At 45.3% G+C, this 25,605-nt stretch overlaps 1 protein-coding gene across 3 annotated transcripts in view; it reads right to left on the reverse strand.

Annotated features, from left to right (window-relative positions):
• Positions 1–1,804: 1,804 nt before the first annotated feature.
• The window catches only part of gtpbp8 (GTP binding protein 8), a 40,127-nt gene continuing 16,326 nt past the window's right edge, over positions 1,805–25,605 (reverse strand). For 2 of the 3 annotated variants that reach the window (XM_072260645.1, XM_072260644.1), the window contains exons 5-7: positions 18,831–18,930; positions 11,209–11,327; positions 1,805–2,545 (exon numbers count right to left, since the gene is read on the reverse strand). In XM_072260645.1, the coding sequence (XP_072116746.1) occupies positions 2,422–2,545; positions 11,209–11,327; positions 18,831–18,930 (343 nt within the window). In that variant the 3' untranslated portion in view covers positions 1,805–2,421. Of the gene's footprint in view, positions 2,546–9,968; positions 10,681–11,208; positions 11,328–18,830; positions 18,931–25,605 lie in introns of all 3 variants that reach the window. The other variant, XR_011886346.1, reaches the window with a different exon arrangement.

Genomic DNA, 25,605 nt, shown 5'->3' on the forward strand with positions numbered 1-25,605 from the left:
ATCAATGATCAGGACCCCCACCCACCCAGGACATACTCCCTTCTCACTGCTGCCATTAGGAAGGTACATAAGCCTCAGAACTCACAGCACCAGGCTCTTAAACCAAAGGAGTAACTTCACTCGACTTTACTTGCACAATCATTGCAATGTTCCCAGAACCTGTGGATTTATTTTCAAGGACTCTTCATCTTATGTTCTCTATATTTATTGCTTATTTATTTATTATTATTTCTTTCTTTTGATATTTGCAGTTTGCTGTCTTTAGCACAGTGGCTGAACACTCAAGTTGGTGCAGTCTTTCATTGATTCTGCAATGGTTATCATTCTATGGATTTACTGAGTATGCCCGCAAGACAATGAATCTGAGCATTGTATATGGTGATGTATGTGTGTTGGTGCGTGGCCAAGTGGTTAAGGTGTTCGTCTAGTGATTTGAAGGTTGCTAGTTTGAGCCTTGGCTGAGGCAGCATGTGTGTACTTGAGCAAGGCACTAATCATACATTGCTCTGCGACAACACCAGTGCCAAGCTGTATGGGTCCTAATGCCCTTCCCTTGGACAACATTGGTGGCTTGGAGAGGGGAGACTTGCAGCATGGGCAACTGCTGGTCTTCCATACAACTTTGCCCAGGCCTGCACCCTGGAAACCTTCCAAGGTGTAAATCCATAGTCTCATGAGACTAACGGATGCCTATATTGTAACATATACAGAAGGAATTCTGCAATGCTTGAAATTCAAGCAACACACATCAAGGTTGCTGGTGAACGCAGCGGCCAGGCAGCATCTCTAGGCAGAGGTAAAGGTGACGTTTCGGGCTGAGACCCTTCATCAGGACTAACTGAAGGAAGAGCTAGTAAGAGATTTGAAAGTGGGAAGGGGAGGGGGAGATCCAAAATGATAGGAGAAGACAGGAGGGGGAGGGATGGAGCCAAGAGCTGGATGGACAGATGACACTCTGTCCGCCAGAGAAAGCAGGATCTCCCAGTGGCCACACATTTTAATTCCATGTCCCATTCCCATTCTGATATGTCTATCCACGGCCTCCTCTACTGTAAAGATGAAGCCACACTCAGGTTGGAGGAACAACACCTTATATTCCGTCTGGGTAGCCTCCAACCTGATGACATGCACATTGACTTCTCAAACTTCCACTTATGCCCCACCTCCCCCTCGTACCCCATCTGTTATTTATTTATATACACACATTCTTTCTCTCTCCCTCTGTCCCTCTGACTATACCCCTTGCCCAACCTCTGGGTTTTTTCCCCCCTCCCTCTTTTCTTTCTCCCTGGGCCTCCTGTCCCATGATCCTCTCATATCTCTTTTGCCAATCACCTGTCTGGCTCTTGGCTCCATCCTTCCCCCTCCTGTCTTCTCCTATCATTTTGGATCTCCCCCTCCCCCTCTCACTTTCAAATCTCTTACTAGCTCTTCCTTCAGTTAGTCCTGACGAAGGGTCTCAGCCTGAAACGTCGACTGCACCTCTTCCTAGAGATGCTGCCTGGCCAGCTGCATTCACCAGCAACTTTGATGTGTGTTGACTGTAACATATATGTACTTTGATAATACATGTACTTTGAACTTCAAAAATAAAATCAAATCAAAGGTAACAGAAATGTTTGAAGATGAAACACCTGCACAATGCTTGTAGTTGCTACTGTTGCTAGTACAAAATCATTTCTCTATTCCTTTTAACAACACATTAGGGTAATTTGAAAAGATAATGTAATTGCTATATAACCAGATGTAACAGTAAGTTAGGTTCGCGGGTCTGGCAAGTGAGACAGAAAACACTGACTGCAAATAAGTATATTAATCATTTATTTACAAACAGTAAAAAATTCAACCAAACATTTGCTCCAAGTTACACAAACTATAGAACTAAATATGCCACAAACATACAGCATTAAAAGTGCGCACGGATATTACCTACCTGATAGTTCTGGGGTCAAAGGGAAAGAGAGCAAAATTTTCACACGAGATACTATTGATACCACCATGGTGTTTGAAACTGGACACTAGGTGCAGCCAACCAATAGGAAGAGCAACAGCAGTTTTAAAACTGATCAATTATGATGGAAATGGCTTTCAATCAAAATAAGCCACGCTTCCACAGGACACGATAAAAATAATTTCTATTTACAATTATGGTAACCGAACCAGCCAGAATGGAGTAATTACATATAGAAATCTATGATTTTTAATGCTCGGTCGATTTTAGACCAAGAGTAACTGATTTTACCATCAGGCGTATGAACAGTCTGTACACATAATACAGGATGAAAAATTTTGTAATAATTCTTATTAATTTACATACAGCATCATAATTGGGTTAAATCTTAGATTTGCAGTCTCAATTTGACAGGTAAGTTGAATGAATTCAGTGCTTAACTTCAGTTTTGTTATGGTGACTTTCAATTTTCATATCTCTTCAGAACTTTCCATTGTTGATGACAAATTGGAGATATCCTTATTAATCTGAAGATTTCCAGTTACATGTGCAATGAAGCATCTTAAAAGATGAATTCCAGAGTAGTTCAAAGAACTGTGGAATTAATTAACATGCCAATATTATTTTCTTCAAAATGGTAACATTTCATAAACTTTGAACACTGAAAGAGATTTCTGTACTTTACAACTGTTCAGTCTTAAGACAGGATCTGAAGGACCAATCACTGATTATATAATTGCCTATGGAACAAGAGTGAAGAAATTGGAGTGAATGAAACAAGAAATTGTCATTAAAATTACTCAGCTCCTCTATCTAGGGTTAAACTCTGATGTATGTTATAACTGTATGTTCATCAAATTAAGAAGGCTTTATCCTATTAGAAGCAGATATTCCATTATTGGCAGGAAGAGTTTCAAAATTACTGAAGACAGCATCGTGTTTGAATTAAATCTTTTTCCTGTAAAATAGAATATAATGCATTGACTTTGCTGTCCAAAGTGATTCACTTTCCACTTAGAACCATAGAACATTACAGCACAGAAACAGGCCTTTTGGCCCTTCTTGGCTGTGCCGAACCATTTTTCTGCCTCGTCCCACTGACCTGCACCTGGACCATATCCCTCCATACACCTCTCATCCATGTACCTGTCCAAGTTTTTCTTAAATGTTAAAAGTGAGCCCGCATTTACCACTTCATCTGGCAGCTCATTCCACACTCCCACCACTCTCCGTGTGAAGAAGCCCACTCTAATGTTCCCTTTAAACTTTTCCCCCTTCACCCTTAACCCATGTCCTCTGGTTTTTTTCTCCCCCAGCCTCGGTGGAAAAAGCCTGCTTGCATTCACTCTATCTATACCCACCATAATTTTATATACCTCTATCAAATCTCCCCTCATTCTTCTACGCTTCAGGGAATAAAGTCCTAACCTATTCAACCTTTCTCTGCAACTCAGTTTCTCAAGTCCCGGCAACATCCTTGTAAACCTTCTCTGCACTCTTTCAACCTTATTAATATCCTTCCTGTAATTTGGTGACCAAAACTGCACACAATACTCCAAATACGAGAATATCAATATTAATACGAGAATTCGAGGTTAAAGACCCTAGCCTTGCTACTTCTTCAGGATAAAAGGTTATACATACTGAATAGAAATATTCCTGTCTTTTTTAAAACACATGGGGAATAGAAATGTGTTGACAGTAGCTTGTTCTTGTGCTAACAAGTGCACAATGTATAATATACCAATGAGATCATTTCACATGGTTGGCATAGCTGCAGAAACTAACGAGGGGAGAAAGCAGTATGGACACTGGCAAAGGTAGGGACCGAGTGTTTCAGGCTTGCCCTTAAAAAGACGAATAGAGAAAATGTTTGAGTTGTCCAAGGTTAATCACACTCTCTCTACTGGCTTTCCACCAAGCACTATAATTAATAGCAGTGGTTAAGGTCATACTGAGTCATTCCACTCAATATGCACCAAACATAAACAAGTTCAAGGCAGGAAAGACAAACAATGATGTTGAAGGGAAGAGGGGGCTCTGCTGGAATACAATCACCTGTCGAGCTGATAGAATGTACAGTACAGAACAGGCTATGAAATGCAGATAATAGTAACTGCTGATGTTGGAAATCTGGACCAAGATGCAAAGCTAGAGTAACTCAGTGGGGCAGGCAGCATTTCTGGAGGGAAATGGACAGTCAATGTTTCGCATCAAGACCCTTCATCAAGCTCAGCTTCACCAATTCTGATGAAAGGTCGCAATCTGAAACATCAACTGTCCATTTCCTTCCATAGCTGGTGCCGAGTTCTTCCACGCTCTGTGTTACAACAGGCTGTGAAATCTGGGAACAGAAAAGACTGACTATTTATAACAAACAACGTTGGTGGACTGGACAATATTCAGGGATTCATCTTCAAATCTTAATGATTTCGTCACAGTTGTCACCAACTTCATCAAAACCTATGTGGACGAGTGTGCCTTCTACTACATACCGTTCAATCAGCGGCAGGAGCAGGCCACAGCCACAAGGTTTCTTGCAGGTTGGCAATGCTTGTTTAAAAGTACAGAAGGGACAAGCAGGACAGCCATTGTCGGGAGTAGGCCAGTGGTGAGAGTGGGAGTGTCAGACTTTGGCTCAAAGGAGGCTTCAGCACGAAACAGGCATTGGCTCTGGGTAGGCTTCTGTTAAGGTTCCTGCTTTTTTTTCTCTCTTACTCTACCTAGTGTAGTAAATGGCTGTTGTGTGTTCTTCATGCCAGATGTTAGGAGTCCTGGGAGACCTCAGAGTCTCCCAGGGAACTACATCTGCATGAAGTGCATCCAGATGCAGCTTCTTGAAGACAGTGTTAGGGATCTGGAGCAGCAGCTGGACGACCTTCAGCTTATCCGAGAAAGTGAGGAGATAATTGATCAGAATTACAGGAAAGTAGTCACCCCGAAGTTGCAGGAGACGAGTAGCTGGTTGATTGTCAGGAGAAGTGGAAATGTGAATAGGCAGTTAACACAGAGCACCCCTTCGGTCATTCCCCTCAAAAATAAGTATACCGCTTTGGATACTGTTGTGGAGGTTGATCTTCTAGGGGAATGCCATGGAGACCGAGTTACTGGACTGAACATTGGTCCGTGGTGCAGAAGGGAAAGAGGGAGAAGAGGGAAGTGGTAGTGATAGGAGACTCAATAGTGAGGGGAACAGACAGGAGATTCTGTGGACATCAGTGGGTCACCTAGATGGTATGCTGCCTCCGAGGTGCCAAGGTTAAGGACTCTCTGACTCTCACAGCTATCTGGACTATTCCTCTTCTCACCCTGTCTCTTGCAAAAACGCCATCCCCTTCTCGCAATTCCTCCGTCTCCGCCGCATCTGCTCTCAGGATGAGGCTTTTCATTCTAGGACGAGGGAGATGTCTTCATTTTTTAAAGAAAGGGGCTTCCCTTCCTCCACTATCAACTCTGCTCTTAAACGCATCTCCCCCACTTCACGTACATCTGCTCTCACTCCATCCTCCCACCACCCCACTAGGAATAGGGTTCCCCTGATCCTCACCTACCACCCCACCAGCCTCCGGGTCCAACATATTATTCTCCGTAACTTCCGCCACCTCCAACGGGATCCCACCACTAAGCACATCTTTCCCTCCCCCCTCTCTCTGCATTTCCCAGGGATCGCTCCCTACACAACTCCCTTGTCCATTCGTCCCCCCCATCCCTCCCCACTGATCTCCCTCCTGGCACTTATCCGTGTAAGCGGAACAAGTGCTACACATGCCCTTACACTTCCTCCCTTACCACCATTCAGGGCCCCAAACAGTCCTTCCAGGTGAGGCAACACTTCACCTGTGAGTCGACTGGGGTGATATACTGCGTCCGGTGCTCCCGATGTGGCCTTTTATATATTGGCGAGACCCGACGCAGACTGGGAGACCGCTTTGCTGAACACCTACGCTCTGTCCGTCAGAGAAAGCAGGATCTCCCAGTGGCCACACATTTTAATTCCATATCCCATTCCCATTCTGACATGTCTATCCACGGCCTCCTCTACTGTAAAGATGAAGCCACACTCAGGTTGGAGGAACAACACCTTATATTCCGTCTGGGTAGCCTCCAACCTGATGGCATGAACATCGACTTCTTTAACTTCCGCTAGGCCCCACCTCCCCCTCTGGGTCCCCCCCTCCTTGTCTTTCTTCCCAGACCTCCTGCCCCATGATCCTCTCGTATCCCCTTTTGCCAATCACTTGTCCAGCTCTTGGCTCCATCCCTCCCCCTCCTGTCTTCTCCTATCATTTTGGATCTCCCCCTCCAACTTTCAAATCCCTTACTCACTCTTCCTTCAGTTAGTCCTGACGAAGGGTCTCGGCCTGAAATGTCGACTGCACCTCTTCCTACAGGTGCTGCCTGGCCTGCTGCATTCACCAGCAACTTTGATGTGTGTTGCTTGAATTTCCAGCATCTGCAGAATTCCTGTTGTTAAGGTTAAGGACATCTTGGATTGCGTGCACATTTTGGAGAGGGAGGGAGACCAGCCAGATGCCTTGTACGTATTGGTACCAATGACATAGGAAGGCAAAGCAAAGAGGTCCAATCCAAAAATCTTAGATGCAAAGGGACCTGGGAGTCCTTGTGCAGAACACCCTCAAGGTTAACTTGCAAGTAGTGTTGGTGGTGAGGAAAGCAAATGTTACGTTAGCATTCATTTCAAGAGATCTACAATACAAGAGCAGGGATGTGATGCTGAGGCTTTATAAGGCACTGGTTTGAATATTGTGAACTGTTTTGGGTTCCTCATCTAAGAAAAGGTGTGCCAGCATTGGAGAGGGTACAGAGGAGGTTCACACGGATGATTCCAGGAATGAAGGAGTTATCATACGAGGAACATTTGATAGCTCTGTGTCAGTACTCGCTGGAATTTAGAAGGATGAGGGGGGATCTCATTGAAACCTTTCAAATGTTGAAAGGCATAGACAGTGTAGATGTGGAAAGGATGTTTCCCATGGTGGGTGAGTGTAGGATAAAAGGGCACAGTCTCAGTATAGAGGGCATCCATTTAAAACAGAGATGCAGAGAAATTTCTTTAGTTAGAGGGTGGTGAATTTGTGGAATTCATTACCACAAGCAGCTGTGGAGTCCAGATCATTGGGTGTATTTAAGGCAGATCTTGATTGGTTCTTGATTGGACATGGCATCAAAGGTTATGGGGAGAAGGCTGGGGAGTGGGGCGAGGAGGGGAAAAAAGGATCAGCCATGATTTAATGGTGGAGCATTCTCGATAGGCCAAATGGCCTTATTCTGCTCCTATGTATTATACCAGACATACCCAAACCAAAAGCCGTGGATAAACCTGGAGATTCGTAGTCTGCTGAGGGCTAGATCTGTGTTATTCAAGACTTGGGATCCAGTACTGTACAAGTAGTCTGGGTATGACCTACGGAAGGCTACTTTGAGAGCGAGAAAGCAATTCCAATTGAAATTAGAGACAGAATTGGATGGACGGGCAGCTCTGGCAGAATTTGTAGGCCATTACTTCCTACAAGGTGAAACCTAACATCATGAATGGCTGTGATGCTTCACTCCCAGATGAGCTCAACATCTTCTATGTAAGCCTTGAAAGGGAAACCAGAACTACATCTGTGCAAATCCGTGAAGCCGACGTCATAACATCTTTCAAGAGGGTGAACCCTTGCAGTCATCAGGCCCTGATGGTGTACCTGGTAGGGCACTGAAAACCTCTGGCAGCCAACTGGCAGGAGTGTTCAAGGACACCTTCAATCTCAGAGAATCAGAATAGGTTTATTATCACTGGCGTGTGTCGTGAAACTTAGCAGCAGCAGTACAATGCAATACATAATATAGAAAAATAAATACATCAAGTCAGTTACAGTATATGTATATTGAGTAGATTAAAAATCATGCAAAAAGCAGAAATAATAGTGTTCATGGGTTCAATGTCCATTTAGGAATTGGATGGCAGAGGGGAAGAAGCTGTTCCTGAATCATAGAGTGTGTGCCTTCAGGCTTCTGTACCTCCTTCCTGATGGTAACAGTGAGAAAGGGCATACCCTGGGTGCTGGAGGTCCTTAATAATGGACGCTGCTTTGCTGAGACACCGCTCCTTGAAGACATCCTGGGTTCTTTGTAGGCTAGTACCCAAGATAGAGCTGACTAGATTTACGACCCACTGCAGCTTCTTTCAGTCTTGTGCACGCACCCACCCCCCCGACCCCCCCCATACCAGATAGTAAACCCTCCATGGGGATTGGTATGTGTTCCTTTGTCTCAACCTTCCTGAAGTCCACAATCAGCTCTTTCGTCTTACTGATGTTGAGTGTAAGGTTGTTGCTGCGACACCACTCCACCAATTGGTATATCTCTCTCCTGTATGCCTTCTCATTTCCATCTGATTCTACAAAATTCTCATCTTCATCTGAAATTTATAGATGGTATTTGAGCTATGCCTAGCCACACAGTCATGGGAATAGAGACAGTACAGCAGTCGGCTAAGCACACACCTCTGAGGTGCACCAGTGTTGATCGTCAGCGAGGAGGAGATATTATCACCAACCCGCTGAGATTGTGGTCTTCTGTTAGGAAGTTGAGGATCCAATTGCAGAGAAAGGTACCGAGGCCCAGGTTCTGTAACTTATCAATCAGAATTTTGGAAATGTTGGTGTTAAATGCTGAGCTATAGTCAATGAACAGCAACCTGACATAGGTGTTTGCATTGGATCACCTGGACAATAGCAACACCTACATCAAGCTGCTGTTTATTGATTGCAGCTCAGTATTCAACACAATCATATTCTCAGTTCCAATCAACATGTTGCATAACCTGGGCCTCTACCTCCCTCTGCAACTGGATCCTTGACTTCCTCACTGAGAGATCAGTCAGTGTGGGTCAGAAATAACATCTCCTTCTCGCTGATAATCAACACTGTCGCATCTCAAGGACATATGCTCAGCCCACTATTCTACTCTTCTCTACACCCACAACTGTCTGGCTAGGCACAGCTCAAATGCCATCTATAAATTTGCCAACAACACAACAGTTGTGGCAGGATTTCAGATGGTGATGAGGAGGCATGCAGGACTGAGATAGATCAGCTGGTTAAGAGGTGTTGCAGCAACAAACTTGTACTCAACGTCAGTAGGGCCAAGGAACTGATTCTGGACTTCAGGAAGGAGAAGTCGAGGGAACACGCACCAGTCCTCATTGAGGGACTGGCAGTGGAAGGGGTGAGCAGTTTCAACATCTCTGAAGATCTATCCTGGGCCCAACATATTGATGCAATTACAAAGAAAGCATGACAGCAGCTATATTTTATTTGGAGTTTGAGGAGAACTGGTATGTCACCAAAGATACTTGCAAATTTCTACAGATGTACCGTGGAGAGCATTTGAACTGGCTGCAACACCATCTAGTATTGACAGGCAACTGCACAGGATTGGAAAAAGCTGCATAAAATTGTAAACTTAGCCCTCTCCATCATGGGCACCAGCCTCCCTAGCATGAAGGACACTTTCAAAAAGTGATGCCTCAAAAAGGCAGCATCCATCACTAAGGCCCCTCATCAGCCAGGACATGCCCTCCTCTCATTGCTACCATCAAGGAGGGGGGACAGGAATTTGAAGACACACACTTAGTGTTTCAGGAACAGCTTCTTTCTCTCTGCCATCAGGTTTCCGAATGAACAATGAAGTCATGTACACTACCTCATTATTTTTTTCACTATCTTTTGACACTACACCCTATCCTCGTTATATGCGGGGGATATGTTCCTCGCAGTCAACGCATAATGTGAAATCGCATAATGTGAGTAATTATTTAAATGGAGAAAATAGGGATGCGTTTCAGAGGGCTTCCTAAACATGTTTTATCTATAATTTATTCACATTTTCATACCAATACGAACAAAAGCAGTACCACAAGACAACATTTGTATTATATTTCATCAATTTAAGGTAATATTCAACGTAATAAATCATAGAAAGTTAATATACTAGGGTGTACAGTACTCACCAACAGTGGCAGGTGTGTTCGCTCTGGGAGATGAGTGGTTGTTATGGTGTCGGGCAGCTTTACACGGATAAGATGGATGGTTGTGGTCGTCAGGATCATATCAAGCACAGCAAGGGGTGAAGGAAGACTCTTAGAGCTGCCGGCAGCAGGAGATGACACCAATTTGAAGAAAGTGGTGAGGGTTGTTTGTTTGGCAGCATTTTGTTTCTCAGTATAAATTTGCTTGTGGGGAAGAAGGGTTAATGGCAGGGAACAACTGAAATGCTGACTCCATTCTAAACGTGGGTCCATGTCCATCGTCATTTGTGCCAAGTGTTCCAACTTCCACCATTCCCTCACCATTGGTAAGCTCCCGGGACTTTCAAAATCGTCTGTTGCTTGCAGCATCTGAGAGATAGTTCACCGTAAAAAAAACATGTACACCTTGAATGTGGATCACACCTTGGTCGAGTGGTTGAATCAGCGATGTTGTGTTAGGCGGCAGGAAACGCACTGTTATGTTAGGATGAATGCTGTCCAAATGTTTAGGATAGGCTGGCACATTGTCAAGCAACAAAAGAACTTTAAAGGAAAGATTCTGTTCTGGGCAGTAGTGTCCCACAACTGTGTTACCTTCAGCTGATGCCGCGCTGTTATAATTTCCAACTTTTTTTCCAAGTGTTAAAGCGGTTCTCTGTCGCTCGGCTGATGGCCCAGGACATGACATCGGACGCTTAGGAGGCACAGTTAAATAGTTCAAGCACAAAATCACAGCACCATAGGTAAAACCAACAGAAGTTTAAGATCGCGCATCCACACCTTGCCAAAACCAATGCGAGACTGGCGGGAGTGAGATTGTGAGGCGCGTGCACCTGACTTGTATTGGCGGGAAAGCCGTGCTTCTCATCCCAACAGCGAGACTGTGAGGTGTGCGCACGTGACTTGTATTGGTGGGAAAGCAGTGCTCCTCGCATAATTGTGAGTTTTGGACGCATATAAGGAGACATTGATAAAAATAAATTCCTCACATAACTGTGAATCCGCATTGTCTGAAGACGCATGTAACGAGGATACGGTGTACTTAATTAATTTAATATATATTTATTATAAGTTATAGTTTTTTATATTGTGTAGTGCAATGAACTGCTGCCACAAAACAACAAATTTCACGACATATGCCAGTGATACTAATTCAGATTCTGTCTTCCCTCCCAAATGTCCTACACAACTTCAAAATAAATTAATTGAAATCTTGACATACCTCACAGGGAACAGCTGAGGAAAACACCCCAAAGTCTGCTTCTCTATCACTTCTTGTACGCCCATAATCACCTTCAACAGATTGCCCTGCTGAGGTCTGTCAATCTTTGTTAATACTATCTGCAATGAACATAATGCAGGGAGTTAATTACTTGGTACTCTTAAGGATGCAGTTAAGCCTTATTATTTAGATGCTTTGCAGGATTCCATATTATATTGCCAATTTGTATATTTTAATAGCTCCGTGCAAAACAATTCTGAGATTTTATGGCACAAGTAAAAACAAATCTGCATTTTTATGTGGCTTGTAGTAAAAATCAAGAAACATATACATGTCTCTTACCACATATTCAAATTTTCCTTACAAATACCATTCAATGGCCCTTTGACAGTTACTAAGCAGTTCAAATTAATGTACTTATTTGCAGAACATTGGTTGTAAAACTGTACTTAAATTTTACTCATTCTAAATGGTATTTTAAATAATTCAGCTTGGATTTATTTTGTTTATTCCATATGCAGTTAAACTAATATGTACAAAGCATTAAAACAATCAAAATTAAATTGAGCTGTAAAGTTAAGAAACATTGTGGTTTCAACCACATTTGTACACCAATTATAATTCTGTGAACCTGAGTTACAAGTGTTACGTACCCCGTAACTGGGTTGCCAAACCAGCAGAAATGGATCACACAGTTGGAGTCTGGATTATTAGAACTAAGAGAGTTTTATTAAAGAAACAAGCAACACAGTACTCTAATCAAAAGGATAATAAATGCAACAGTTCAGCAATGATAAACACACATGTACACAGAATTAAGATAACAGGATCAATCAAGCTCTATCGTCGTCTAGGGGTAAATGACCAGTTTCAAAGTGGCGCAAATTTCAGTTCAATTGAATTCAGTTCAGTTCGCAGTAATCACTGCCGTGGGAGATGGACAGTGGGGGGAAGGAGAGAGAGAGCAAAATGAATGAATATTCAAACGGCTTCCACACAGACCTTCGATATTCTTCGCAGTCAGCTTTCGGGAGAGCCCTTTGTGATGTCTTCTGAGGTCACCGACCATGACCCCTCCGTTTTCAGATCCGATCGTTTCTCTGCGGTGAACCTGGCACCCAGGCAAGGGCGGACACATACCACGTTCCCGCTGATCATGCCTTTCCACGCTGTGCGTCAATGGTTTGGTCCCGCGACCAGCCTTCCAAAACTTCCCACCGACTTGTGGGAGACGCACCGCTTCCAGGGTCTCGTTACCTCGGGGTGTCGTGTGTGTCTTGCCTTAGTGAACCTGTCCCTTTTTATCCCCCTGCTGGGGTATTGCCTGTCCATCACTTCAAACGGTTCAGGCTTCAAAGGGGGAGCCGATCTTGACAGCTCTCCTTCCGTTAAACTCTCCCGTCTTTTCATTAACATCTCCAAATGCTGCTCCATTGTTTTCCTTATCTCTCTTTCTCCTGAAGACAGGTGGCAGACCAACTGCTGATCCCACTGGTGCCAGCACAGGCCAGCTAACATCTTAATCTATGTGTATTCTCGTCACACAAGATCGTGCATAAGAATTTTCCAACATAATCTGAAAGTCTAAAAAAAATTCACCCATTAAAAGACAGCATCCAATCAGGAATTAGTTATTGCACTGGGATTAAGCCATTCTCAGCATTAATTTAGTTTAAAAAATAAATTTTTCTGCTTGTGATCTATTAAGTATTTTTATAGTGTGAAATGCTTTTCTGATGTAGAATACTTGATCACATTATGGGCCTCGTCATAGAAAACAGATGCATAGTCTAAAACTTGGGCAGGACATGCAGCTGTATTAAAACATGGTGTATTTGATATAAGTGGATACTGTGTTTCTGGCACACACGAACCAGCTCACAACAGCGTGTGCAGGCAGAGGGCTGGTCCCAAAAGGGGCGCCAGGCCATCTTCACCAGCAGGGGGGAAATCCCGCGCGTGGAAAGGGTCTGAGAATATGCATTCCCCACAGCAGTTCCACCCCAGGGAGGGTGGGAACAGGAAGGCTTTAAAGCAGGCCGCGAAGTTGGAATAAATCTCTTTCATCGCAACTCTAACTCACCAACTCCGTGTGGTTATTCTAGCACTGTGTGTAGCACACCGCTACAATTGGTGACCCTGACGGCCCAAACGATATTTGGAACAGAGATGACCGACACTGCATCTGTTCACGCAGTTTTGTTAAAATTGCCAAGCTTCTGGACGCTGCGACCCCATTTATAGTTCGAACAAGCAGAAGCTCAATTCCACATTCGGCAGATAACCTCGGAGTCCACTCGCTACTACTACGTGCTGAGCTCACTCGACCAGGAGACAGCTGCACAACTAGAGGAGTTTATACAGTCGCCCCCAGAGGACGGCAAATACACAGCATTCAAAGCCCTGCTCATAAGGACTTTCGGACTCTCATGGCGTGGATGAGCACGCCACTTAATGCACCTGGATGGTTTGGGAGACAGGCCGCCGTCGGCATTAATGAACGAGATGCTGGCCCTGGCTGAAGGACACAAACCCTGCCTCATGTTTGAGCAGGCATTCCTAGAGCAACTGCCTGAGGACATAGGCCTGCTGCTGTCCAACGCAGATTTCAGCAACCCCTGGGAGGTGGCGGCCCGAGCAGATGTGCTGTGGAATGCCAGGAAAGAGAGGGGGCGCCCGCCACACAGATCACCAAGCCGCGTGCCCAACGACAGACCAGACCAGGCCCGGCAGCAGAGCCTACAAAACCCGGCGACAGGAGTGAGGAGCCCAACGAACAATGGTGCTTCTACCACCAGCGGTGGGGCACAGAGGCCCGCCACTGCAGACCACCCTGTAAATTCCAAGGAAACGCCAGGGCCAGCCGCCGCTGATGGCTACGGCGGCTGGCCATCAGGACAGCCTCCTGTACGTCTGGGCCAAGCAGTCAGGACGCCGCTTTTTGGTCAACACCGGAGCAGAGATCAGCGTCTTACCTCCAACGAGTTATGATACCCGCAACAGAGAACCGGGACCCACCCTGAGGGCCGCAAATGGCAGCACAATACGAACCTCCGGCACCCGCATGGTGCGGCTACAGTTCAGCTCCAGCCGGTTCACGTGGGACTTCACACTGGCCGCCGTGGCCCAACCACTCCTGGGGGCGGATTTTCTACAAGCCCACAGCCTGCTGGTCGACCTGCAAGGGAAGCGATTAGTCCACGCCAAGACTTCAAACGTTCTCCCTGGGTGAAGCACAGTTGCCAGCCCCACACCTGGACTCCATCACGCTGTCCGACGACGAATTCACCAGGGTCCTGGCGGATTTCCCATCAGTACTGACACCACAGTTCACGGCAGCCATGCCCAGACACAGAGTACAGCACCACATCCCGACCCAGGGAACACCCCTCCACGCCCGTGCTCGAAGGCTTCCCCCAGACAATCTCCGACTGGCAAAGGAGGAGTTCAAGAAGATGGAGGAATTGGGGATCATACGATGGTCTGACAGCCCATGAGCCTCCCCCCTGCACATGGTGCCCAAGGCAATGGGGGGCTGGAGACCATGCGGTGACTACCGCAGACTGAACGAGGCTACAACGCCAGACCGCTACCCTGTGCCGCACATTCAAGACTTCGCAGCAAACCTACACGGCGCAAGGATCTTTTCCAAGGTAGACCTCGTCTGGGGATACCATCAAATCCCTGTACATCCAGACGACATCCCCAAAACAGCACTTATCACCCCGTTCGGACTTTTCGAATTCCTCCGAATGCCGTTCGGTCTAAAGAATGCCGCACAGACTTTCCAGCGGCTAATGGACGCGGTGGGACGCGACCTGGACTTTGCATTCATCTATTTGGACAACATCCTCATAGCCAGCAGTAGTCGGCAGGAGCATCTGTCCCACCTCCGCCAGCTCTACTCCCGCCTGAGCGAATTCGGCCTTACAATCAATCCAGCCAAATGCCAGTTCGGATTTGACACCATCGACTTCCTGGGCGACAGGATTACTAAAGGCGGGGCAACCCCGCTGCCCGCCAAGGTAAACGTGGTCCGCAACTTCCCCCGACCCAACACAATCAAAGGCCTGCAGGAATTCGTGGGTATGGTGAATTTCTACCATCGTTTCCTCCCCTCAGCAGCCCGAACCATGCGCCCTAATGTCGGGTAAGGGCAAGGACATTACCTGGGACGAAGAGGCCGCAACCGCTTTCGTTAAAACTAAAGAAGCCTTGGCAAACGCTGCGATGCTAGTGCACCCCAGAACGGACGTTCCTACTGCCCTCACGGTGGACGCACCAACACAGTGGTCGGTGGAGTGCTGGAACAACTCATTGAGGGTCACTGGCAACCCCTGGCGTTCTTCAGCAAACACCTACGACCACCTGAACTCAAATACAGTGCTTTCGACCGGGAGCTATTGGCACTATACCTGGCAATCCGGCATTTCAGGTACTTCTTAGAAGGTAGGCCCTTCACCGCGTTCACAGACCACAAACCGCTTACCTTTGCGTTCATGAAGGTGTCCGACCCCTGGTCGTCCCGCCAGCAGCGACATCTGTCCTACATCTCCGAGTACACGAGGGACATCCGGCATGTCTCTGGAAAGGACAACGTTGTGGCGGAAGCACTATCCAGACCTACCATACAGGCCCTGTCCCAGGGGGTGGACTACGCAGCGCTGGCAGAGGCACAGCAGGCAGACGCTGAGATCCCCAGTTACAGGACTGCAGTCTCTGGTTTGCAGCTCCAAGACCTCCCCGTAGGCCCAGGTGAGAGGACCCTACTATGTGACGTAGCTACCGGCCAACCCCGCCCCGTCGTCCCAGCAGCCTGGCGCCGGCTGGTTTTCGAGTCCATTCACAACTTAGCGCAACCCTCCATCAGGACAACCGTCCAGCTGGTCGCCAACAGGTTCGTGTGGCATGGACTGCGTAAACAGGTCAGTGAATGGGCCAAAACGTGCATGCAGTGCCAAACGGCCAAGGTGCAGCGGCACACCAAGGCTCCGCCGCAGCAGTTCGAACCCACCCGCCGGAGGTTCGACCACATTCATGTGGATATCGTGGGGCCCCTACCAGTGTCACGAGGAGCGCAGTTCCTCCTAACTATGATAGACCGGTTCACCAGATGGTCAGAGGTAGTCCCGCTCACCGACACCACCTCCGAATCCTGCGCCCGAGCACTGATCGCAACCTGGGTAGCCCGCTTCGGGGTACCGGCCCACATTACCTCCGACAGGGTCACCCAGTTCACCTCCAGCCTGTGGTCGGCTATGGCTAACCTTTTAGGATCGCAGCTACACCACACAACTGCCTACCACCCACAGTTGAACAGACTAGTAGAGCATTTCCACCGTCACCTGAAATCGGCTCTCATGGCCCGCCTGGAGGGGCCTAACTGGGTGGACAAGCTTCCCTGGGTCCTGCTCGGAATCCGCACGGCGCCCAAAGAGAATCTGCACACCTCGTCGGCCGAGTTGGTGTACGGCGCACCCCTGGTAGTCCCAGGAGAGTTCATACCAGCCCCAAGGGGGCAAGAGGAAGAATCCACAGCAGTCCTGGAGATACTACGGGAGAGACTCGGTAACCTGGCCCCCATCCCCACTTCACAGCACGAACAGAGCCTGACTTGCATACCCAAAGACCTGCAGAACTAAGTTTCTTTTTGTACGATGGGGCGGACACCGGGCACCGCTACAGCGGCCCTACGAGGGGCCGTTTAAGGTGATCAGGAACAATGGGTCCATGTTCGTGCTGGACATTGGGGGGAGAGAGGAGGTTTTCACGGTGGACCGACTCAAAACGGCCCATGTGGACTTGGCGCAGTGGGTCCAGGCTCAGGCACCGCGGCGCAGGGGCAGACCTCCCAAACAGAGGCCGATCCAGACTGTGGACATTGGGGGAGGTATCGCCGGTTCTGGGGGCAGGGGTTATGTGGCAACCCACTTTCTGGCACACACGAACAGGCTCACAACAGCGCGCAAGCAGGGGGAAAATCCCGCACGCAGAAAGGGTCTGGGAGTATGCATTCCCCACAGCAATCCCTCCCCAGGGAGGGCGGGAATGGGAAGGCTTTGAAGCAGGCCGCGAAGTTGGAATAAATCTCTTTCATCGCAACTCTAACTCACCGACTCCGTGTGGTTATTCTAGCGCTGTGTGTAGCACACCGCTACAATACCACATATTAAGAGTTACACACTGAAAACATTTCATCACACCTGCATTGTGAATCGCTATCACACACAGAAAGAAGCAATAACTGTTGAATAGAAGATCAGGCATAGCCGGATTTGGACTCCAAAAATGAAATAACAATCTTTTCACTTGAAACCAACTGAGTAGTAATTTCAACTAGTTGTCAGATAAATACACAATAAAACACAGAAAATTATTGGAAAGAGGGCACCTGACCCACAGAGCATGTTCAATATGATCACAGCCAATCCTCTATCTCAATGCCAAAATTCTGCTCTTTCTTATACATTTTAGTTAGTTCTGAGTTTGGACATCTACCTATCTCTTGCATAAACATATTCAGTAATGTGGTCAGTGCAACCTTGTGTGATAGAGAATTTTAAAGTAGATAATATCACATTTATCCACAATAATAATGGCACTTAACTAGTACTTGTCCACTCAATTTGTTAAGTAACCTGGAAGTCTATATGCATTTTCTTCACATTTCACAATCCTATCTTATGTTGCCAGGTTACTCAGGAATATTGCATGTGGATTGCCCATCCCTAACCATTGATACATATTGAGAATAGTTAGAGCCCAAGCACAGATCACTATGGAAGACCATGTGTCTTAGCCTGTCACCACAAAATACACATTTATCTCTATCCACTGTCTCTCATCTATCAATCAATTTTCAGTACGTTATCCCCAAACCCATTTGCACATTAATCCGTTAAGTAGGACTTTATCAAGGAATCAAAGTTAGGGATTAGAAATGGAGCAAATATTTGTGTGGGTCAAATATATAGAGGAAAGAACAACAGTGCCTCTACTTTCTTAGAAGTTTGCCTAGATTCGATAACGTCATCAAATAGTTCGAGAAACTTCTGTAGTTGTACAGCGGAAAGTACCCTATCTCACTGCATCATGGTCCGGTATAGAAATATCAATGTCACAGTACAGAAGTGGCTAGGAAGCGGTACTTACAGCCCAGTCCATACGAGGTGAAGCCCTCCCCTACACTGAGTACTTTTACGAGGAGCGCTGCCACCAGAAAACAGCATCATCAGCGAAGACCTCTACTATCCAGAACATGCGCTCTTCTCACTACTACCATTTGGCAGAAGGTATATAAGCCCTAAGTCCCACACTGCCAGGTTCAGGAACAGTTATTACCCTACAAACATCAAGCTCCTGAAATGGCATGGACAACTTAATTCACCAATACTCTATATTGATTCTATGATCTACAAACTCACTTTTAAGGATTCTTTATAACTCGTTCTCAGTATTATTTTTATTTACAGTTTTTCTTCTTTTGCACATTGGTGTTTGTTAGTCTTTGTTTATAAAGATTGTGAAATTCTATTTTTTTTGTTCCTGTAAATGCCTGCAAGAAAACGAATCTCAAGGTAGTATATGGTTAAAAAAAAAGTCAACCGAAAATTATTACTTACAGCATATGGAATTCCAAACTCCTCACACATCTCAATTGCTACTTGGTCCGCTTGTTGAATTCCTATTGATCCATCCAACAATAAAAATGTTCTCTTTAAGCTGTGGAAGGAAGAAATGGCATTTTAGAATTTTCACATCTTGATTTCCACTTTCTTTTAAAAAAGGCAAGGCAACTAAGGAACACACATCAAAGTTGCTGGTGAACGCAGCAGGCCAGGCAGCATCTCTAGGAAGAGGTGCAGTCGACGTTTCAGGCTGAGACCCTTCGTCAGGACTGAAGGACGAAGGGTCTCGGCCTGAAATGTCGACTGCACCTCTTCCTAGAGATGCTGCCTGGCCTGCTGCATTCACCAGCAACTTTGATGTGTGTTGCTTGAATTTCCAGCATCTGCAGAATTCCTGTTGTTTGCGTTTAAAGGCAACTAAGGGGTGATTTTTGGTGCGGGACGATTCAATGGCTTTCCCATTTTTGTCAACTGCAGGTGCTTCCAGAGCTACATGGAAAATAAATCTAATGAGCATAATGTGAGGAGGGCACTTCAACCCAACTTAATTCGTCTTCCAGAAAGATCTTACCAACCTTCTAGTACGGCAGCTAACTGTGTTGTCTAATTCCAAAACTCTGCTTTTTTCATTCTAGGTGGAGAATTGGTCCACGCACTGATCACAACCCAAGCAAACAAGGAAAACAGTATTTCCTACTCTGCAACCAGATTCTAATTCAATGAGTACTAGTTTTTGCATGGTGAGGACAACTTCACCTACGAGTCAGAAGATTTTGGTTCAAGCTTCACTCCAGAGCCAAATTGATACTTCAGTACAATGATGAGGAAGTGCCACATCTGTGGACATTCTATCACGCAAATAAGACATCAAACTACGGTTCTTGTATCTGGAATACACATCCTGAGGCAACAGTAAATAAATTTGCATAGCAAGATTTAGAGGTCTTCAGAACTTCTAGTTTTCTATATTTATCTCACTAGATTATTTGTAAAATATAAAGTTCTTTGAGCATATTTATAAACATTTATACCTTAACTAATATCATCAGAACAACCTTTTCTTCTGGTCATTTATCTCAATGTTAAATATGGAGAAGATAAAGATTTAAACATTAGCTTCATTTCTCACATTACATCAAAGCCCAAAGTGAAATGTGTCATTTGCGTCAATAACTAACACAGCCTGCAAGTTTCAGCATGCTTCCAGCACGAACATAGCACGCCCACAACTCATCAACTCTAACCTGTATGTCTTTGGACTGTGGGAGGAAACCGAAGCAGCCAGAGGAGACCCATGCAGTGAAGGGAAGAATGTACAAACTCTTTACAAATAGCAGTGGGAACTGAACCTTGATATCACTGGTGCTGTAAAACATTATGCTAACCACTACACAACCATGCACTCCTATCTATAACTGCAACATTAACTATACTTTAAAAATGTATCACTAGGTTTGAAATATTTTTTTCCATTTAAATAATCCCTCAAGGGTTAAGAATGGCTTGTCTCTTCTCCACTTCTTTGGGTTCTGAAGTGAGTGACGAGGCCAAAGTGGGGCCAATTGACTCTGTCACAGGTGGGAAGATGTTAGTCAGGATGTCAGATTTGTCGCTTGGGAGATGGTGCATTATTTCTAAACACAAGGGAATCTGCAGATGTTGGAAATCCAGAGTAACATACACAAAATGCTGGAGGAATGCAGCAAGTCAGGCAACATTAATGGAGAGGAATAAAGGCTTGATGTTTTGGGTTGAGACCCTTCAACAGGACTGGAAAGGAAGGGTGAAAGAAGCCAGAAGGTGGTGGAGGAGCCAAAGGTGTGCAAGCTAACAGGTGATTGGTAAACCAGATGAGGGGGAAGGTAAGTCAGAAGGGAAGGGGGCAGGGGGATGAAATGAGAAATTGGGAGGTGATAGGTGGAAAAGGTAAAGAGCTGAAGAAATAATTTAATAGCAGAGGAAAGTAAGCAATGGGAGAAAGGGACAGAGGAGAGGCACCAGAGGGAAGTGATAAGCAGAGAGGGGTAAGAGGGGAGCCAGAATGGGAAATGAAAAAGAGAAGGGGAAGGAGGAGAAATTACTTAAAGTTAGAGAAATAATTTTCATTCCAACAGGTTGAAGGCTACCCAGACGAAATATGAGGTGGTGCTCCGCCAACCTGAGAGTGGCCTTATTGAGGCAATAGAGGAGGTCACAGACCGATATGTCAGAATGAAAATGGGGAGAGGAATTAAAATGGTTGGCCACCAGGAAACCCTACTTCTTATAGAGGGAACAAAGGCACTTGCCAAAGCAGGTCCCCAATCTATGTCAGGTCTCACCAATGCAGAGGAGGCCACAGCAGGATGAAGGGTCTCAGCCCAAAATGCCAGCTGTTTATACCTCTCTGTAGATGCTGCCTGGCCTACTGACTTCCTCCAGCATTTTGTGTGTGTAATTGTGCATTATTTCTGTCAGTAACGCTGGACTTTGAGTCATCTTGCTGAATGAACTCAAGGCTCTTAATGCAAACCTTAAAGCTCCTTCTACATTTTCAGCTGTCATGAGAAGAGGGATTCCCTTTAGTAAGTGGGATTTTCATACTTTTTTTTCAGAAAGGCTTTGAAAACATCCTTGAATCAAGTCCTCTGTTCACTCTGCTATCTTTTGTAATGGTAGTGGGTCACATCGCACAATTAAGCAGCTGCCCCAATTAGCCTAAGATTCATGGAAATAGGTAAAAAGGTATGAAAAAGAAATTATGTTTAAATGAGTAACAGTTTATATATTTAAATGAAATACATAAATTAAAACACTACCAATAGTACTACGGTACCATAAAGCTGTGTATTGGTTCCTAATAGTTATCAATGGAGGAATACATCCAGTGTACACTGCCATGTTCTTTAGATTCACTGTAAATGAACAAAATCAGTGCAGACACCTAGTACGGTTAACGGACTGCCTTCACGTAATGCTGTCGACAGCTGAATCCTCCAAATCTTCATTCTCATTGTAACATTCAAGATGATTGTCTACCTTCAAATTCATCGTAGTTCCTAACTTGAAGTAGTAAAATCATTTCCTTTTTCCTCCTGGCCGTTCCTGGCATCTCCAAGCCTGACTGCTTAAAACTGCAGTGAGCAAAACCATTCTGAATTGTCTTACTGCTTATTTCTCACCAACTATCAGTGCCAAAAATCATTGTTTTTTGAACACAAACACAGCAACTGACACTATTTAAAAAGTGTTCGCTCTAAGCACAATGTAGTTTCTGATGGTCACAAGTGCACATGAATGTCACCAGTTAGAAACTGGCCAGCAAGTCTCCTGTCCCAATTAAGTGGCGTAGTGCCCCAAATAAACAAAGGGAATCCCAGGTATTTCCTCCATTAGTTTTTGTTCTTTAAGAAGTATTTCAACTAAGCAGCTGCTCCAATTAACCAGCATCCACTATCCTCGACTACAGTGAGGGTAGGGCTGAACAGGGAAATACCAGTGAGAGAGACCTTGAGGAATGTGAGGGCAGTGTAGAACAGGCTAATGTGCTGGAATATGTCAATGTTAAGAAGGAGGACTGCTGAAACATTTATAAAACATTGGGATAAACAAATTCCTGGGGCCTGATTTATAAATACGTCAGTATTAAGTGAAGTGAGGGAAGAGATTGCTGCACCTTTGGTGATGATCCTTGCACCTTCACTGATCTCAGGAGTTGTACCAAATTATTGAAGGGTGACAAATATTATTCCTTTGTTCAAGAGAGGTAATAGAGAATCCTGGGAATTGTACTGTAGACCACTGGGTCTTACATCAAGTGTTGGGCAAACTGTTGAAGAGGATTCTTAGAGACAAGACTAGCGTGCATTTGGCGAAGCACAGTTTGATTAAAGACTATCAGCTTGGCTTTGTGATGGGTAGGTCATGCCTCATGAGCCAGTGTGAATTCTATGAGTGAGTGACAAAACAAATTGATGAAGGCAGAGCAGTGGATATAGTGCATATGGATCTTAAAGGCATTTGACAAGGGTTTCCATGGTAGGCTCATTAAGAAAGTCAGGAAGCACTGGATCCCAGGAAACCTAGCTGCATGGATTCCAAATTAGCTTGCCCACAGAGGGCAGTGGTGGTACTGGATGGAATATATTCTCCCTGCAGGTCAGCGACCAGTGGTATGCTGCAGGGATCTGTTCAGGGACCACTGCTCTGGGATTATTACAAATTACTTGGACGAAAAAGTGGAAGAGTGTATTAGTAAGTTTGCAGATGACACGAGGGTTGGAAGTATTGTGAACAGTGTAGAAGATTGTCATAAGTTACAACAGGAGAAAAACAGATGCAAAGCTGGCTGAGAAATGCCAGATGGAGTTCAATCTGGCAAACTTTGGAAGGTCAAACCAGAGGGCAGAGTACAAGCTCAATGGTAGGATTCCCAGGAGTGTGGTGGAACAGAACGATCTTGTTGTCCACATCCACAGATCCCTCAAAGTTGCTGCGTAAGTTGATAAGAGTAGTTAAAAATTAGCAAGCAGTGTTGGCCTTAATTAGTCGGGGGACTGAGTTCAAGAGCCGCAAGGTATTACGTTCTGTTCTGATCACCTCATTATACTGTAGAAAAGACGTGGAAGCTTTGCAGGGAGTGCAGAGGTGATTTAAGACTATTAAACCTAAGAGCAGAATTAGGCCATTCAGCCCATTGAGCCTGCTTGGCCATTTCTTCATGGCTGATTTATTATCTCCCTCAACCCCATTCTCCTGCCTTCTCCCCATAACCTTTGACATCGTGATTGATCAGGAATCTGTCAACCTTCATCTTAAATACACCCAATGACTTGGCCTGCAAAGCCATCTGTGGCAAAGAATTCCACAGATTCACCACCCTCTGGCTAAAGAAATTTATTCTCAGCTCTGTCTTAAATGGAACTCTCTCAATTCTGAAGCTGTGGTCCTCTAGTCCAGGGGTCCTCAACCTTTTTAGCACCGTGGACCAGTTTAATGTTGACAATATTCTTGTGGACCAGCTGACCAACTGGGGGTGGGGGGGGTGGGGTCAGTGTTCAAGTAGGGTTAAACTCACCTCAACATGTCTTTTACAGTTAGGGTTGCCAACTTTCTCACTCTCAAATAAGGGACAAAAGTAGCAGTCAAATACGGGACACTTGGGTTTACCCCGATAAAGACTACCATGACCTTGAAGCCTTGCGCGAAGACCTGTGTGCGCATGCGTGACGTGCGCATGTGCCGATTCTTTTTCCCACAAATCGGTTTTGGCTTAATCTTCCCGACTACACTGTACATACATTATTTCTACTTTGTATATTTCTCTGTGTATTTATCAGGTGTTATTTCAGGTTTTATGTGTTATTTGGTATGATTTGGTAGATTATTTTTTGGATCTGGGAACGCTCAAAGATTTTTCCCATATAAATTAATGGTAATTGCTTCTTCGCTTTACGCCGTTTTGGCACGAAAGGTTTCATAGGAACGCTCTACCTTAGTGGGGGAAATACGGGACAAGGGCGGTCCCGTATGGGACAAATCAATTTAGCCCAATATACAGGATGTCCTGGCTAATACAGGACAGTTGGCAACCCTATGTTCAAGTTCAACAGTGCGTGACAGGGAATGAGGAAAGGTGCAGCTGACTCATATCGTTTCCTCGCAGCCCGGTAGCACATGCTTTGCGGCCCTGTACCAGTCCACGGTCCGGTGGTTGGGGACCGCTGCTCTAGTCCTAGACTCTCTCACTAAAGGAAATATTGTCTCCACGTCCACTCATTCCAGACCTTTCAACATTTGATAGGTTTCAATGAGATTCCCCCCCCGCCCCACATTGTTACATTGCTCTAAACTCCAGTGAGTATATTCCCAGAGCCATCAAACACTCCTCATATGTTAACCCTTTCAACCCTGGCATCATTCTCATGAACCTTCTCTGGACTCTCTCCAATGCCAGCACATTCCTTTTTAGATAAGGGGCCCAAAACTGTTCACAATACTCCAAGTGTGGTCTGATCTATGCCTCACATTTTGTAGTCTAGTACTTTCAAAATGACATTGCATTCGCCTTCCTTACTGACTCAACCTGCAAGTTAATCTTTAGGGAATCCTGCACAAGGACTCCCAAGTCCCTCAGCATCTTGAATTTTGAATTTTCTCTCCATGTACGAAATAGCCTACATTTTTATTGCTTCTGGCACTTCCCTATATTATATTTCATCTGCCTCTTTTTTTTAACCAATTCTCCCAATATGTCAAAGGCCTCCCAGACTCCCTGCCTCCACAACACTACTTGCCATTCCACCTATTTTCATATCATCTGGAAACTTGGCCACAAAGGCATAAATTTCTTCATCCAAATCATTGATACACAACGTTAAAAGAAACGGTCCCAACATCAATCCCTGCTACACACCTTTAGTCACTGGCAGCCAACCAGAAAAGACCTTCTTTATTCATACTCTGTCCCCTGCCAGTCAGCCAATCTTCTATCCATGCTAGTACCTTTCCCATAATACCACTGACTCTTATTTTGTTCAGCAGACTCATGTGCAGCACCTTGTCAAATTCCTCCTGAACATCCACCGACACTCCTTTGTCTATCCTGCTTGTTATCTCCTCAAAGAATTCCAACAGATTTGTCAGGAAAGATTGGACATCTGAGACTCTTAGATAGGCACATGGATGAAAGACAAATGGAGGGCTATGGGGGAAGGGAAGGGCTCAGTGACAGAGTAGGTTAAAAGATCAGTCCAACAGCATGGGCCAAAGAGCAATACTGTACTATATT

Source organism: Mobula birostris, chromosome 6 (genome assembly GCF_030028105.1).
Source record: "Mobula birostris isolate sMobBir1 chromosome 6, sMobBir1.hap1, whole genome shotgun sequence".
Lineage (NCBI taxonomy): Eukaryota > Metazoa > Chordata > Chondrichthyes > Myliobatiformes > Myliobatidae > Mobula > Mobula birostris.